This window comes from Mandrillus leucophaeus, unplaced genomic scaffold (genome assembly GCF_000951045.1).
Source record: "Mandrillus leucophaeus isolate KB7577 unplaced genomic scaffold, Mleu.le_1.0 Scaffold62, whole genome shotgun sequence".
NCBI lineage: Eukaryota > Metazoa > Chordata > Mammalia > Primates > Cercopithecidae > Mandrillus > Mandrillus leucophaeus.
In genome coordinates this window covers 5,990,197-6,008,058 of record NW_012106697.1, presented here as the reverse complement: position 1 = coordinate 6,008,058, position 17,862 = coordinate 5,990,197, and the positions used below count along the sequence as shown (strand labels likewise).

General features: G+C 38.2%; 1 protein-coding gene across 1 annotated transcript in view; it reads right to left on the bottom strand.

The window, feature by feature from the left end:
* The window catches only part of LOC105553973 (chromosome unknown open reading frame, human C4orf47), a 24,004-nt gene extending 6,142 nt beyond the window's left edge, over positions 1–17,862 (bottom strand). Inside the window, exons 1-6 of the mRNA XM_012000183.1 lie at positions 17,707–17,862; positions 13,983–14,155; positions 11,009–11,228; positions 7,013–7,150; positions 6,837–6,912; positions 2,560–2,739 (exon numbers count right to left, since the gene is read on the bottom strand). Coding sequence (XP_011855573.1) covers positions 2,560–2,739; positions 6,837–6,912; positions 7,013–7,150; positions 11,009–11,228; positions 13,983–14,091 — 723 coding nt within the window. The 5' untranslated portion in view covers positions 14,092–14,155; positions 17,707–17,862. The remainder of the gene's footprint in view (positions 1–2,559; positions 2,740–6,836; positions 6,913–7,012; positions 7,151–11,008; positions 11,229–13,982; positions 14,156–17,706) is intronic.

Genomic DNA, 17,862 nt, shown 5'->3' with positions numbered 1-17,862 from the left:
AAAAAAAGAAAAAAAAAAAAATATATATATATATATATATATAAAAAAAATATTTCTGCAAACCCCAAAAACCTGAATGAAATGACTGATTTTCTAAGAAAATATAAATAATCAACATTGACCAAAAAGAGATAGAAAACCTACACAAAACAGATGGAGAAAGACATGTAAGAATTGAGAAAATTAGCAGAACCATCCTGCAATATGGCTAGGCTCAGAATGCTTCACTGTGTGAGCGCCTCCAAGTCTTCAGACAGCCAGCATTTCTAGTGCTATCAAACTGCTATGGAGCATAGAAAAACAAAGAAATTCCCCCATTGCTTTAAGATGCCTGCATCCACTTGTACCAAAATAGAACAAGGCATATACAGAGTCTTAAAAATACAGACCAATCACACTTCCAATTATTCTTGCAAAAATGCTTAATAAAATATTAGCAAATAAAACACAGTATTATATTTTAAGATTAATACAACAGAGCCAGGTGAGATTCATTCCAGGAAATATTGTTATTCAGCTTATGACAAGTAAAAAGTGGGGAGTGAAGGGATAGTCTAAACAGATTACACCATTTGATAAAATTCAACATATATTCAATAAAATTCAGCATATGTTCCTGATTTATTCCTATTTTTGGCACCTATAAAAATGAAAAACTAAAGGTATCCCTATTAAAGTCAAGATTAAGGCAAGGATGGCCACTACTGCTGGCTTAAGGAATTGGGCATGAGCGTGACATAAAAAATACAAATATATGAGAAAGGTGGGGAGCAAAATTATTTGCAGATAATATAGAGCAGTAAAGCAAAAGAGAATCAAGAAAATAACCATCAGAACACAAAGTTTAATGAAGTGGCCAGTTATTTTTTAAAAATCAAATGTTTTTTATAATGACAAATAATATGAAGGAAAATATGTTGGGAAAAAACCTTATTGACCAGAACCTTAATATAACGAGGAATAAATATAAGATATAATATAAGCTATGCGATGTAAAATACAAAACTCTACAAGCGAGATACAAGGTTAAGTGGCTTACTCCTGATTCTGAAGATTCAAATGATAAATATGTTAATATATCCAAAAATACAAAGAGTAAATTTTATCACAAAATATCAAAGTTCTTTCTCTTTTGGGAACTTTAGAAAATAATTCTGAAGTTCTGGAGAATATGACAGAATAACCAGCACAACTTTTTTAAAGAGTAAGAAGAGACTAGATCACTCACTATTACATATAATAGAACTTAAAAGGATTTTTTGGGCCAGAAATAGACAAATAGATTAGTCAAATGGAATGAAAACTCAGAAACATACCTTCAAAAATAAGAATTTTGGTTTGATAAAAATGGCATTTCAAAGTAATGGTGTTAAAAATGAATTATTCCATCAGTCATATCGGGAACAACTTTATTTTTAAAAAATCAGTTCTATTAAAGTCTAATTCACCTGCAATAAACTATACCCATTTAAAGTGAACAATGCTATGAGTTTTGGCAGATGTCTACACTCTTGAAATGACTACCACAATTCAGATACAGAACATTTCACCCCTGCCCAAAGTTTCCTCATGCCCCCAAACTAAATAAAAGCTGGATTCTTACCTTACTCTTTACATCAAAATGCATTTTAGATAAATATTTAAATGCAAAAGGATATGACTAATAGAAGAAATTAAGAAGCCACATTATTCTAATATTAGTGGTAAAGAGAGCCACTCTGAAAATGACAAATGAAAATGATAAATCTGACTACATCAAATCATGAAATTCCTGAACAGAACAAAACATCATAACCAAAGATCCAACAGATTAAAAAAATTATTTCCAACACAAAATAACAAAACGAGAGTAGTACCCTTCATATATGAGATCTTACAAGAGATCTCACAATATTGATCTCACAATATTAAAACATAAACTTTGAAATACAAAGTCTGCAAGAAAAACAGGCAATTTACAGAAAAAAAAGCATTGACTAAGGTTTATACACTGCTGGAGCATTTTAATTTTTATTCTCACTTGTTAACTTCTGCAGTAGGAAGATAGTTAATTTTAATTGCCATTTTAAAAACTAAAAGATGGTTTGGCTTTTTATGATTTTAAGAAAAACTAGACCTAGGGTCTAGAGAAGCACTTCAAAAATTCATTGTGAATTCACCAGGCGTGGTCGCATACTCCTGTAATCTCAGCTATTCTGGAGGCTGACGCAGGAGAATCGTTTGAACTCGAGAGGTGGAGGTTGCAGTGAGCCTAGATCATGCCACTGCACTCCAGCCTGGGCAACAGAGCGAGACACTGTCTCCAAAAAAAAAAAAAAAAATTATAAATTCAAATACATTTGAAGAAACTAATAATTACTTCATGATAAGAACTTCATTATCCCCTACACTATTCATACTTGGTGATTTCATGTAATTTTGTAAAAATGGGTCCCATGATTCTTGGTATCAGTACGAACAAAAGTTTATTATTTATATGGGGAAAAAAATCATTTGACAGCAAGAGACAGTATTTCTTTATAATGCTTAATTTTTTTCATCCTAAAATTGTAAACTTGCCTTTTTACCAGGAGAAGAAGGTTTAAAAGTGTTTGAAATTGATTCTTTCTTCTCTTCTTTTTTAATTGGTGGTAAAGGTTCCTCAGAAAAATAAGGATTAGCATCAAAATAGTCCCTTGGGTGAAGATTTAACTTAAACGGTGCTCCTTTAAGTAAACGATGGTGTTCTTCATTCGCTTTCTGTAAATTAAAGAGTTTGAAATTACACAGCATAAATTTCACAAATTGAAAATAACCCAGAGTAAAATCTTTTACATTGTAATATAAACATGATTCTTAAATCCATCCTGCTCCATGTACTTTTTTAAAACATTAATTTGCTACGTTCTGTTTTTATGCTACGAAAGATATGCCTACTTGCAAACATAACTACGCTTATTCATTTTGGATACAAATGTATTTGCGGTACTGAGACCTTATCACCTGAACGAATCTATATTAACTATGTGGGCAGCATGATGCAGAATAACAAGAGTTGTCCCTAGTTCACGACCTTCCTGCTTTGTAGCATTTCTCAGAGATTCTGGGAAAGTTACGTTTTAGTGTCACATCTTCTTCAACTGTGAATGCGGACATTATCATTCCCCCCGTAATGCTGTTGTAAAGACCACATGAGACTATGTAGATATATGATTTTATATGTGTATATATGAGATATGTATATATAACATTTTTATAATTTTTAAAAATATATGTATATATGAGATTATGTATATATCTCATATATGTATATTTGAGATATATACATATATGTATATATAACATTTTTATAATTTTTAAAAATATTTCATATGTATACATGAGATTATGTATATCTCATATATCTGTATATATGAGATGTAGATATATATGAGATATGTATATATGTATATATTACATTTCTATAATATTTATTGCTATCTAGTATTCAAAGCAAAACAGCAGTCATGTTTTCCTCTTATGTTATAATCTTTTCTATCAGACAATATTAAGTATAAAAATCACTGGCTATTAATAAAGTAGCAAAAATCAAATTATGAAATATAGATTCAAAAAAACAACTACACAGTGAATATTGATACTTTTTTTCACTTTTGCAAATATAAAATCTGGTATTTCATCATTCAACAAACTGAACTGCAAACACTTGATAAATGAAATCTAAAATAGATAGTTACTTGAGAGAAGACTAACTTTCACTACTAGGAACCCACTGTAGCACTTTCAGAATCCTTTCCTCTTTAGGGATTTTTCTCTCGCCCTTGCTTGTCGTCCTCTTCCTTTCTCCAGCTTGCGGGACATTCATTCATTCTTGGTGATCTGCTCTCCACTCTTCCATATCACAACGATGGTACTGAAAATTTATTCTATTGATCTTTTTGGGCAGTGTTCCGCAAAATTTAGTTGTCATGGGAATCACTTGATAATTTATTTAAATTACAAATCACCAAGCCCTTCCCTCAAAGATTTCTGATTGCATTGGTCTGCTGTATGGTCCATTAATCTGCGGTTTTAACAGTCACCCTCAGTGATTCTCACGTGTGATTATAATGTCATGTTTTAGGATCACTTTTTGCTAGAGCATGGTCACCTTTTACCAGAAAAATACTGTATTTGTCTTACCAACCCCTGCCCTAGAACGTTCAGTTGAGTACTGGTCAGCAGATGTATGAGAAAACTATTCAAAGCCCAGAGAAGAACCACCTGAAAGACTGTGAGGTGACGGTGTCTGGCTCTCACATAGAACTGGGAATGGTGCTGGTTGCCATCAGCTGTGCAAGAAAATGTCATAATTCATAGGGCATCCGACGGAGTACCTAGAAAGGTCTTGCCTCAGTAGTGGGGAATAACTAGCCTTAGATTGAGCATAGCTCCTATCACACCTAACAAATCTTAAATGCAAGACCTGAAAAGATAAAAACCATTTCTAAGTAATGTGACAGCATTCCAGAACAAAGCCCAAGAACATTTATAAGAATACAAAAATATACAGCACTCAACAAAGTAAAATCCTCAGTATTTGACATCCAGTGAAAAAAAACTGCCAGTAATTCAAAGTAGCAGAATATGACCCCCCTACTGAGAAGAAAAAACAACTATTTAAAATCAACCAAGAACTAATATAGATGTTAGCATTAACAGAAAAGGGCATGAAGACAGTAAGTATATTCTGTTATATTCTGTATATTCTGCTCAAAAAATTAAGTAGAGACAGGTAAGACATTAAAAATACTCAAACTTCTAGAGAGCAAAACCACAATGTATGAGATTAAAAACACACTGGTTGACATTAACAGCAGATTGGACATTACAGAAAAATAGATTAGTGAGTTTGAAGATGCAGCAATAAAAACTAACCAAAATGAAATACATAGAAGGAAAAAAGGACATTTTTTAAAAGTTAATAGGGCGTTGGTAAATTGTGGGACAATTTCAAGAAGCCTAATACACATGTAACTGGAATTTCTGAAGGGGAAGAGAAAGACAGATAAAAATATCTGAAGAAATAATAACTGGAAATAGTATAAATTTGATTTGAAAAACTATAAACCCATAGATCCAAGAAGCTCAATAAACCTCAAGCACAAGAAGGATGAAAGAAAACAACACAAAGTCACATCATAATCAAACTGCTTAAATGAGTCATAAAAAGAAAAAAAAATTGCCAGAGAAAAGGACACATTGCACACAGAAGAATAAAAATGAGCATGACAACAGGTTTCTCATCAGAAACAATTCAAGCAGGAAGACAGTGGAGTAACCTTTTTTTAATACTGAAAGAAAAAGCAAGATACATTTTTCAAAATTAGTTTTAGGATATTAGTAAATCTAGGAATATAAAATTTCTGCCTTATGTATAAGTTCTAAAAATGAGGATAAAAGAGCTTTTTCTGTTAAGAAAGTATCTTATGCCCAATAAGTATAGGGTAAAAGATTAATTACTGAGCCACTATAAAATTCCACTGTATGTAGTTGTGTAGTATGTACGTATTATTATTCCTACAGATGAAAATTAGTTTATATACAATTTTATAAGAACCAAGGTTTCTGCCCAATTTAATGGAAAACTGTTCCTGGGTTTGGACATGCCCATCAGCAAAATGGTCATTATTCTCTCACATTCTACCGGTATTTAAAATTACCATAGCAAAACTGTTACAGCCTGCGTGCCTATAAAAACAAAAACAAAAAGCTATCAAGTGATTGCCATTTAATGCTTTATGTCCAAATTAACTTGACTTTTCATTACTACCAGCTTTCTTTATGTTATGGTGATATTGTGAAATTCTGTTCGTATGGTTCTAAAATTTATAAGGGTTCCTTTATTTATTTACAGATAGACATTCCCCATATAAAGGAACAGGTCTCATTATAAGTCAAATATGGTACACAGTGAGTGTGAGAGGCATATGCTAGTAAATTTCAGTTTTTATCTCTGCCATTTAATAAAGTGAGCAGTTTTCTCCTATCCTTTCCTCTGTCTCCTCATAGGATTCATCCATTCTCTAACCTCCACTTTTTCCCAGCACCCCTCCACTCCTCCATCCCATTCGCTCATCGTAATGGCTTCTTGATCAGCCCAAAAGTATTACCACTATTTTTGCAGGCACAGATAGTAGGGTGTATTGGGAATATGGCTAAGGGTCAGGATATAACTCTTTATTTAAAATAGAACATAGTTGATCAGGCCAGGCTAATAGAAGTTTCGCAGCTAGTTTAGAGAGATATAAAATAGATGTGGTAAACCATAGCAAGAGATAAAATTCATCCCGGAAGGAGCTGAGAGGATATACAGCAAGATATGAAAATCTAATAGAACAGTAAAATTATCACAATTCATAAACATGAGTTTGCCACTGCCCCAGTGATACAAATAGATAGAACAAAACAAAATTAGATCTCAAGTGAATTATTATTATTATTATTATTATTATTATTATTACTGAAACAGAGTCTCGCTCTGTCACCCAGGCTGGAGTGCAGTGGCGCGATCTTGGCTCACTGTAACCTCTGCATTCTGGGTTCAAGCGTTCTCCTGCCTCAGCCTCCTGAGTAGCTGGGATTACAGGCATGTGCCACCACGCCCAGCTAATTTTTGTAAGATTAGTAGAGACGGGGTTTCACTATGTTGGTCAGGCTGGTCTCCAACTCCTGACCTTGGGATCTGCCCATCTCCGCCTCCCAAAGCACTGGGATTACAGGCATGAGCCGCTCGCTGCACCCAGCCTCAAGTGAATTATTAATATCGAGTTAACTAAATAAAAGAAAGGTTGAAACATTCAAAACAAATTTTTTACCTTATAATTTAGTTTTGCTGCATCATAGAAGTCAGCAGAGTGTGAAAACTGTTTACCTATGGTAATATTTGCATAGCTAAGGAAGCAAAGTAAGTAATGGTGACTTCAGAGTTCAGAAATTTAATTTTTCAAAATTTCAAAACAAACTATAAGACAAGGTATTAAAAATATCTTACCCATATCCAGTTCCTTTCTTTCCTGGGTTTGTGTATAAATTCTTTCCAGGTGCCTTATATTTTTCTCGAGGTTTTGACTGTGCGCTGAAAAATGGGACTGGACCACCTATTGTTCCATAGTAGCTTCCTAAGCCACATCTTAAATACAATTTTTTGGTGTTTTAAAAGGAAGAGGTTAAAATGGCAAATTTTAAGTCTATTTTACCATAATTTTTAAAAACATTGGGAAAAAAGAGAAAAAAATGCTAGTTTTAATCTAATTTCATTTTCCTCATTCTTCAGTCACAGATTTTGATGTGAGATATGTTTTCAATATTTGTATTATTTTAAACATTCTATAAAAATAAAACTGTGTAATCCTTAGGAAGTTAGAATCATTCCCATTAATTCAGTTAACTGTAACAATAAACAGAGTCTTTTGTGTTTTCAGATTAATTTATGGGCACTTTATGGCAAGTTAGCTAATAAATACATCTGAATATCCATCCACAAGAAACTACACTTCCAAAACAAATATTTAAGACTGCTGTTTCCACTACTGATGGAAAGTGACTCAGGGAATTTGGGTGCTAATTTTCTTCTGTTTGGTTTATATCTCATAACTTTACTGCAGAAAAAATTAACCAAATATTTTCTTTTCTTCCATTTTAATGTTAAATTTTCTGGGCACACAGTATCTATGCAAAATCATTAAAGTGTTTACTATCCAGCACTTTCACAGATTTTTTGTTAAAATTTCCACAATAAGGATAACTATTGTTAGCGACAGTCATAGTCTCTAATTCTTAAGTTACCATTGAAGCAAACAAATTTTAATAATCAGAAAAAGGTCTACAAGACAAATGAAACCTTATTACTATCAAAACTTGACACTGTTCATACATCTGAGTTAAAAATTTCAAAAACTTGAAAGACATCAACATTGATTGCTTATTATCAATACTTTCAGTCTACAAACGGTAGGAAAGCATATTTCAATTAATCCCTCTTTATGAACCTATGGAATGAAATTCTAAAATACAACAAGGAAATAGAGCAGGGATAATGCAGAGAAAGGAGAACTATTCACATACAGGCATAATTTACCCAGAGCATGATTTAACGCAAGCATTAAAAGTCATTCTATTTAGAATTTATTAAATGCCTACAGTTCTGGAGGTGGGTGTGGTGGCTCACGCCTGTAATCCCAGCACTTTGGTAGGCTGAGGTGGGTGGATCACCTGAGGTCAGGAGTTTGAGACCAGCGTGGCCAACATGGTGAAACCCCATCTCTACTAAAAATACAAAAAACTAGCTGGGCGTGGTGGCCTGTGCCTGTCATCCCAGCTACTTGGGAGGCAGGGGCAGGAGAATCTCGCTTGAACCTGGGAGGTTGAGATCGCAGTGAGCCGAGATAGTGCCACTGCACTCCAGCTTGGATGACAGAGCCAGACTCCATCTCACATACATACATATATACATAAATAAATAAATAAATAAATAATGCCTATGGTTCCATAATTTGGTGTTGAATAAATTTCTGTATAAGGGCTTCTTATTTATAACACCAGTCTCCCTTTTCGGAAACACTTTCTGTATCCACTAAATTATAGATGTTTTTCACATATCTGTGAATTTTTTTAAAAAAGGAAACCTAGTCTAACTATAAAACTGTTATTATTTCTTGGCTGACAGATGAATATAAGCATATTATAAACTAATGTATCAAGGTAGCAATTCCCAATTATTACCACATGAGTCAAAGTTTATTACAGGCAGGAGAAAAGACTGAAAAATAGGAAAAAGTTATTTCACATATTACATGAAAAAGAAAGTAGTGACAAAAGGAAAAAAATCACATTTCTAAATTTATATCTAAGAAAGTGAAAAAGTTCAAGAAACAGTAATAATAATAATAAATAATTCAAATCTATCCAAAGTGTCGAAAGGTAGAAAAAGATGAAATTAAAGAAAAAAAGAAAATCCTCACTCTTTTTTTTTTCAGACAAGGTCTCACTCTGTTGCTCAGGCTGCAGTGCAGTGGTGCAATCTCAGCTCACTGCAGCCTCAAACTCCCGGCTCGAGCGTTCCCCGCAACCTCAGCCTCCCGAGTAGCTGGGACTAAAGGCATGCATCACCCCGCTGGCTTAATTTTTGTGTATTTTGTAGAGATGGGTTTTTGTCATATTGCCCAGACTGGTCTCAATTTCCTAGACTCAAGCAATCCATCCACCTCAGCCTCCCAAGGTGCTGGGATTACAGGCATGAGCCACCGTACCCACCGAAAATCCTGACTCTTTTTCTGTTTTGTTGTTTTGTTTTTGAGACGGAGTCTCTGTCGCCCAGGCTGGAGGTGCAATCTTGGCTCACTGCAGCCTCCACCTTTTGGGTTCAAGTGATTCTCCTGCCTCAGTCTCCCGAGTAGCTGGGATTATAGGCGCCTGCCACCACGCCCAGCTAATTTTTATATTTTTACTAGAGATGGGGTTTCGCCATGTTGGCCAGGTTGGTCTCAAACTCCTGACCTCAGGTAATCTGCCCATCTCAGCCTCCCAAAGTGCAGGGATTACAGGCGTGAGCCATCGTGCCCGGCCAAAAATCCTCACTCTTAATAGAGACAATAATTTTGGCTGACTTTGCCTACTAGAATTAGAAGGAAGTATAAGTTATACAAAGTAGTTTTACTAGTCTCAAAAAATACAGTAAATAAGCACAAAATTAGACTTCAGTTATCATCTATCAAATTAATAAATTGAGAGAGTCAAAGCTATTGAGTGTGAATGAACAATACCTTTTTTTTTTTTTTTGAGATGGTGTCTCACTCTGTCACCCAGGCTGGAGTGCAGTGGTGTGATCTCGGCTCACTGCAACCTCAGTCTCCGTGGTTAAAGCGAGATTCTCCTGCCTCAGTCTCCCGAGTAGCTGGCACTACAGGTGCGTGCCACCATGCCCAGCTAATTTTTTGTATTTTTAGTAGGGACGGGGTTTCACTGAACATTACGTTTTAAGTCTCAGTTATATAACATTACATTGACTTCATGGTCTAATGTTAAACTAATTTAAAGGGAACATTGACAGTTGTCATAACTAAGATACTGTTAAACCTCATGAGTATATCTTCACAATAATTTAAAAATAATGTATTTTTGATCAATTATTTTCTTCATCAAAAAAGAATTTCTGGCCAGGTATGGCCCAGAACCCTCCTCCACTTGAACCCAGGAGGCAGAGGTTGCAGTGAGCCAAGATCATGCCACTGCACTCCAGCCTGGGCAACAGAGCAAGACTCCAACTGAAAAAAAAAAAATTATCCTAATTCCACAATTTTTTTTTTCTTTTTCTTTTTCTTTTTTTTTTTTTTAGACAAGGTCTTGCTTTGACATCCAGGCTGGAGTGCAGTGGCTCAATCATAGCTCACTGTAACCTCCAACTCCTGCGCTCAAGGGATCCTCTCACCTCAGCCTCCTGAGTAGCTGGAACTAGAGGCACATGCTACCACACCCAGCTAATTTTTTAACTTTTATAGAGATGGGGTCTCACTATATTGCCCAGGCTGGTCTCAAACTCCTGGCCTCAAGCATTCCTCCTAGCTTGGCCTCGAAAAGTGCTGGGATTATAGGCATGAGCCACTGCACCCAGCCTTACATTTTTATTTATACTTCGTTAACAGCAGAAAAAATAGTCAGGGGCATAGACATGATAATTAAAGGCAATTTTTTCCCCAATCTGACTTTGCAAGGTTTTCGAACAAATTTTATTATTTAAGTTGTTTTTATTATATCAACAAATAGAGCACCGTGATACAGATAATCTAAAATTTAATATAATGAGAATATATTTAATCAAGATTACTTGTCAATCTAAATCATGCAATACAACTATCTCCACCTGAGACAAACTAAGAATAACACTTAAAAATTCATCTTACATAAGTAAGTCCCACAGAAAAACAAACATTTAATTTAGGGATAAAAGTGCAGGAAATCTATTTAAGACTTTTCCCCAAAAAACACTTACGGCTTTTTCTCTCCACTACTAGGGAAGAAGGCTTTGCCTAGATTTTTTCTGGCTGCTTCCATCATATCCCGTCTCCTCACTTGATTCAGATTCACGTAGCCTTCTCCTTCAAAAATCCTTACAAAACGGGGATCGAAATAACCTGCCTGAAGGTCTGACATTGCTTTGGATCCCCCAGGTAGCATCTGTTTACTTTTGCTTGCAGCCTCATTAAAAGGTCCTTTAAAAATAAATTAGGCAGATGATAATTTTGAGCTTACTAGCAATTAAAGGACATGAAAAAGAAGAGAACAGTTTCCAAATACCATTTGGGCCAATGATGAATTTTGAGCTCTAGAGCACTGTTTCAAAATATTCCCTGAAAGCTCTGTGTGAAGGGCTATCTTGACAATAAGACCTAAGTGGTTTTCATCAAAACATTGTAATATTTAAGGCCTTGGTGATACACTCTGAGTTTTAGAGCTGGTAGAGACCTTAAAGAGATCTAATTCAATGTTTCTCCAACCACAGACTAGGAAGCGCTGTGTGAGATGGCAGTCAGAGTGTGTGCGTAGGTCTAAGAGACGGGTGTTTCATACTCAAATTGAAGCAATTCCTCTCTGGGGCATATACTCAAGACACATGAGTATCCATGGCCACTAATAGACATTAACAAGAATGTTCATAGCAGTTTTATTCATAATAATAAAAAACATAAAACAGCCCAAATGTCCATCAACAGGAGAACAGATTTTTAAACTGTGGAATTTATACAGTGAAATACTAGTAGCCCAGTAATTTTTTTTTTTTTTTTTTTTTTTTTTTTTGAGACGGAGTCTCGCTGTGCTCCCAGGCTGGAGTGCAGTGGCGCGATCTCCGCTCACTGCAAGCTCCGCCTCCGGGGTTCCCGCCATTCTCCCGCCTCAGCCTCCCGAGGAGCTGGGACTACAGGCGCCGCCACCACGCCCGGCTAGTTTTTTGTATTTTTAGTAGAGACGGGGTTTCACCATGTTAGCCAGGATAGTCTCGATCTCCTGACCTCGTGATCCACCCGCCTCGGCCTCCCAAAGTGCTGGGATTACAGGCTTGAGCCACCGCGCCCGGCCGCCCAGTAATTTTTTAAAGGCTGTTTTGATAAGTATTTAAAACATCTTTCGTAATTTAGATCTAGGAGAGCTCTATTTGAGGAGAGCTTTGGTAACATGGAGAATTTTTGGAAGTGCATACAATCCCTAATTCAACTGACTATTAAAACGTGAATCCGTATCACTGACTTTTTTTTTTTTTTTTTTTTTTTGAGGCAGAGTCTCACTCTGTTCCCCAGGCTGGAGTGCAGTGGTGTGATCTCAGCTCACTGCAACCTCCGCCTCCCAGGTTCCAGTGATCCTCCTGCCTCAGTCCCAAGTAGCTGGGACTACAGGTGTGCACCACCACACCTGGCTAATTTTTGTATTTTTAGTTGAGACGGGGTTTCACCATACTGGTCAGGCTGGTCTTGAACTCCTGACCTCGTGATCCGCCTGCCTCAGCCTCCCAAGGTTCTGGGATTATGGGCAAGAGCCACCACGCCTGGCCTGTATCACTGAGCTTTTTAAACTTTTTTTTGTTTTGACAAGGTCTCCTTCTGTCACCCAGACTAGAATGTAGTGGTGTGACCATGGCTCACTGCAGCCTCAATCTCCTGGGCTTAACTTCCTGCCTCAGCCTCCAAAGTAGCTGAGACTATAGGTGCAGGACACCATGTCCAGCTAATTTTTATATTTTTTGTAGAGACAGGGTCTCACTATGTTGTCCAGGCTTGTCTTGAACTCCTGGCCTCAAGCAATCCTCCCACCACCACCTCCCAAAGTGCTGGGATTATAGCTGTGAGCCATCACACTTGGTCAACTTAAATTTTTGAAAAGGTAATACATTCAAATAGTTGCAAATTCAAAAGTATAAACATTTTCACAACAGGTCTTTCTCCCATACTTGGCCACCCAATTCTTCTTCCACAGGCAAAGAGATAATCATTTTGTTTCCCAAAGAATGTTCAGATATGTTCAAGCGAATGTTTTCATATGTATCCTTTTTCATTGTTTTAAATGCTGTCTCAGAAGAATCACATTGTTAATGCTTAGCACACTATATAGAACATTCTCCACCTTGTTTTTTTATTTGACAGTGTATCTTGGAGATGTCTCCAAATCAGTGTTTTATTTTGTATTATTATATAGAAGTAATTGGATATCCAAAAATTGAATGGAAACATTTAAATATTTATGTATATTAGCTCTTTTTATTATTTACGACTTTTGTAAAAATCCCTCAGCCATTCACTTAGCATTTCATTTCTCAGGAAGGTAACAATGGATGGCCTTCTTGGATGCAAATGTAAATGCTGTTTGCATAGGGGAGTGTCCCATCTAACCAAAATATTCTGGGAGAAAACTGCCAGGCACCTTTGAAAAGAAATAAAATTACCTATGAGGACAATAAATGAGGATAGAGTACCCTCATGAAACGAGATTCCTATTCTCATAAAATAAAGTTCTTGCTGGGTGCAGTGGCTCATGCCTCTTAACCCCAGCACTATGGGAGGCTGAGGGGGAGGGATCTCTTGAGGTCAAGGGTTCAAGACCAGCCTGGGCAACATAGTGAGAGTCCCCACCTCCACAAAGTATTTAAAAATTAGCTGGGCATGGTAGTGTATGCCTGTAGTCCCAGGGACTCAGGAGGCTGACATGGCAGGATCCCTTGAGCCCAGGAGTTTGAGGATGCAGTGAGCTATAATCAGGCCACTGCACTCCAGCCTGGGGAACAGATATCCTGTTTCTAAATAAATAAATAAATGAAATCGCTTAACTCCATTGAAATTTTACAAGTTAAACAAACTTTAGAACTAAATGCTTTAAAATATAAACCACTAAACAATCATTCAATGTAAATATTAAATTCTAAATTTGATCTAGAAAATACCCACTATTCACCCATAGAGGAAAGCAAATATACTTACGATTAAACTGTGACACATATTTATCACCCACAGTAATATACTCCATCTCACTAAAGAGGCCAATCCTTTCCATGTCCGTTTTCCCTCCTTCCGCAGGCATGGTAGGCATGGTGGTGCTTTCTACACTGCTAACTTCAAAATTTCCCTGGGGTCACTTCTTTTATCGAAAAATCCTACTTTACATTGAAAATAAAAATAAAAGGGAAATGTTTAGAAAACAGTGGTTTAGACTAATCTCCAGTTCTAATTACTTTCAGTCTGAGAGTTTTAAGGTTTACTATGAAACAAGAGCCTCATACTCTATGGGGAAAGAACCAGTCTGTGGAGTGGGGGAGAACAGTGGGATTCAGAATTACCCGTATGAGCCCTCCCCCTTGACTCTCCATGTGAAGTGCCCATGATTACAAAGGAATGTGTAAGATATCATCTATTACACTGCCATTTATCTGTTGGAAATGATAAAATTATTACTGTATGGTGTATTATAAACAAATCCTCCTGAGAAGTTCAGGGTAGATTTAAAAATCCTAATTACAGAAGGCAGACATTTTTACAGTTTACACATAATGATTTCAGCACCCTGCACTGTCCCTTATATTGAAAATATAACAGCTTTTCAGAGTGCACGATACATCTAGGTATTACCCTACAATTCTTGAGGGTTTTTTTCAAGTTTAAATAAACATAATAAATGTGCCACTGGCAAAATTATAAAGGGAATGAGGAAGAGAACAACTATTTAGGCAAGATAAAGACAAGAACAAAAACAAAAATTCCACAATGAATTCTGAGTATTTGTTAACGGGCGTACTTCAACTCTGAGCTTTCTTTGGAAATGACCACTTCAAACAAAGGTGAAATATTAAACATGCAACTCTTTATTTAGAAACTAATTTTTTAAAGACAGAGTCTCTCTCTTTTTTTTAAGACGGTCCCAGGCTGGAGTGCAGTGGCATGTTCTTGGCTCACTACAAACTCTGCCTCCCAGGTTCAAGTGATTCTCCTGCCTCAGCCTCCTGAGTAGCTGGATTACAGACACGCGCCACCATGCCTGGCTAAGTTTTTGTATTTTTAGTACAGACAGAGTTTTACTATGTTGTCCAGGCTGGTCTCGAACTCCTGGCCTCAACTGATCCACCTACCTCAGCCTCCCAAAGCTCTGGGATTACAGGCATGAGCCACCGCGCCTGGCCAGAAATTAATTTTTTTTATTTTTATTTTTTATTATACTTTAAGTTCTAGGGTACATGTGCACAATGTGCAGGTTGTTACATATATATATACATGTGCCATGTTGGTGTGCTGCACCCATTAACTCATCATTTACATTAGGTAAGAAATTAATTTTTAATAGTAGACATGTTCTTAAAAAAAAAAGGAGGAGGCCCAAAGAGCTAAGAATACTTACATCCATCCCATCCTAAAGTTTTTAAAGCACCAACTATGAGCTAAGCACTGGGCACACACAAGTGAAGAAAACAAACATTGGGTTAGTCTTCCCAATTTGTAATCCAAGGTAAGAACTTTTTTTTTTTTTGAGACAGAGTTCCGCTCTTGTAGCCCAGGCTGGAGTACAACAGCCCGATCTCGGCTCACTGCAACCTCCACTTCCCAGGTTCAAGCGATTCTTCTGCTTCAGCCTCTCGAGTAGCTGGGATTACAGGTGCCCGCCACCACGCCCAGCTAACTTTTGTATTTTTTAGTAGAGATGGGGTTTCACCATGTTGGCCAGGCTGGTCTCGAACTGCTGACCTCAGGTGATCCACCTGCCTCGGCTTCCCAAAGTGCTGGGATTACAGGCGTGGGCCACCGCGCCCAGCTGGTAAGAACATTTTACCTTAAATGTATTTATTTATTTACTTATTAAGATGGAGTCTTGCTCTGTCACCCAGGCTGGAGTGCAGTGGCGCTATCTCAGCTCACTGCAACCTCCGCCTCCTGAGTTCAAGCAGTTCTCCTGCCACAGCCTCCCAAGTAGCTGGGACTACAGGCACCTGCCACCACGCCCGGCTGATTTTTGTATTTTTAGTAGAAACGAGGTTTCACCATGTTGGCCAGGCTGGTCTCAAACTCCTGACCTCAAGTGATTCACGCGCCTCGGCCTCCCAAAGTGCTGGGATTACAGGCATGAGCCACCGCGCGGGGCCTTTTACCTTAAATTCAGAGCAAGCTGTTTCAGTGCCTCTCTGCAAGCCAGCCTGAAACAATGGCTCACCTGATCATGAATCATTGCTAATAGGTAACACCAAAGGGGCAACTGAAGATTCATTTTAAACTAAAACATAAGCAAACACAACGCACTTCTCCACATCCTACCTCTTCCATTAATCAGGGATGCTTTAAAACCAAACTTCAGTCAAGATGTAGTACTTTCATTTACCTTATATTTCAAAGCTACACTCCCCTGCCCAACCACAAAGGATTCCAGTGCTGCTACTGGGGCCTAAATGTCTCAGGCCCTGTATCAGCCAGCCTCATCTGTCACCATGGAAACCCCTTCCGTGGCCCCTTGGCTGCAACTGTTCTCTTTCTGTCCTTAGGCTGGGCTCTCTCCAGCCACAGGACCATTGTCCATGCCCTTTCTCTTTAGCCACCTACTTCAGCGTGCCGACCCTTTCTCTCCCCAGCCCACCCCTCGCCATTAACACTGATTCTTCCGACTGCTCAGTTTCTTAATCCCTTCTTTAACTCCATCACGGCGGCATGCACTTCTTCCAAGCCCTCATCGTGGTTGTCTGCTAGGTCACCATCTTATTTTCGTCATGAGGGATCCTTTCACGAACAGTTGTTTGCCCCAGGAAACTTGGCTCCACAAGGGCAGGAGCTGCTGCGAGACTGAGGTTCCCCCCTCTCACGGTATCCCCGCGTGTGAGCAGCTCCTGGCACACAAGCCAGCCAGGGAGGAGGGAAGGAAGAAATTCTTGCCTAGAACTTCCCCACTACTTAACTTTTTTCTTTAATGTAAATGACGAGTTAATGGGTGCAGCACACCACATGGCACATGTATACATACATATGTAACAAACCTGCACATGGTGCACGTGTACCCTAGAACACAAAGCATAATTTAAAAAATATATATATATTTAACTTTTTTCTTTTTTTATTTTTTTTGAGGTGGAGTCTCGCTCTGTCGCCCAGGCTAGGAGTACAGTGGCGCGATCTTGGCTCACTGCAGCCTCCGTCTCCCGGGTTCAAGCCATTCACCTGTATCAGCCTCCTAAGTAGTTGGGACTACAGGCACTCGCCACCACGCCCGGCTATTTTTTTTTTTTTTTTAGTAGAGACGGGAGTTTCACCATTTTGCCCAAGCTGGTCTCGAACTCCCGAGCTCAGGTGATGCGCCTGCCTCGGCCGGCCTCCCAAAGTGCTGGGATTACAGGCCTGAGCTACCGCGCCCGGCCCCGCCACTACTTAACTCTTCTTGAGCAACATTTACAAAATTATTCATTCATTTATTTAACAGATAGTCTGCAAACCCCTTCGGGTCAAGCTTGCTGGCAGAAACTAGAAACACAGATTTAAGAAAGCATAGATGCTGCCCGCAGGACCTTACAATCTATTAGACAAGAAAATAGAGCATAGCCGAATGATGGCACGTTCCCTTGGAAAAGTACGGATAGAGTGTCGTGAGAGGTGAAGAAGGGGCAGAAACTGGAGGAGGTGATGACGAGTCTATTTTCCAGGAAGGAAACGGAGGTGGCAGGTATCTAAGGGACAACACCTGGCGTCCGCGAGGACCAAGTCACCTCTCCTGAGGACACCCACTCCGACAGCCGAGATCAGGTTGTCCCAGCTCGTCCAGGTTAACTGCGCGGCGGGAACGGCGAGGGTTCCCGGGCGCCCGCGACACGCCTGGGCTGCGAAGCGCCTCTGCACG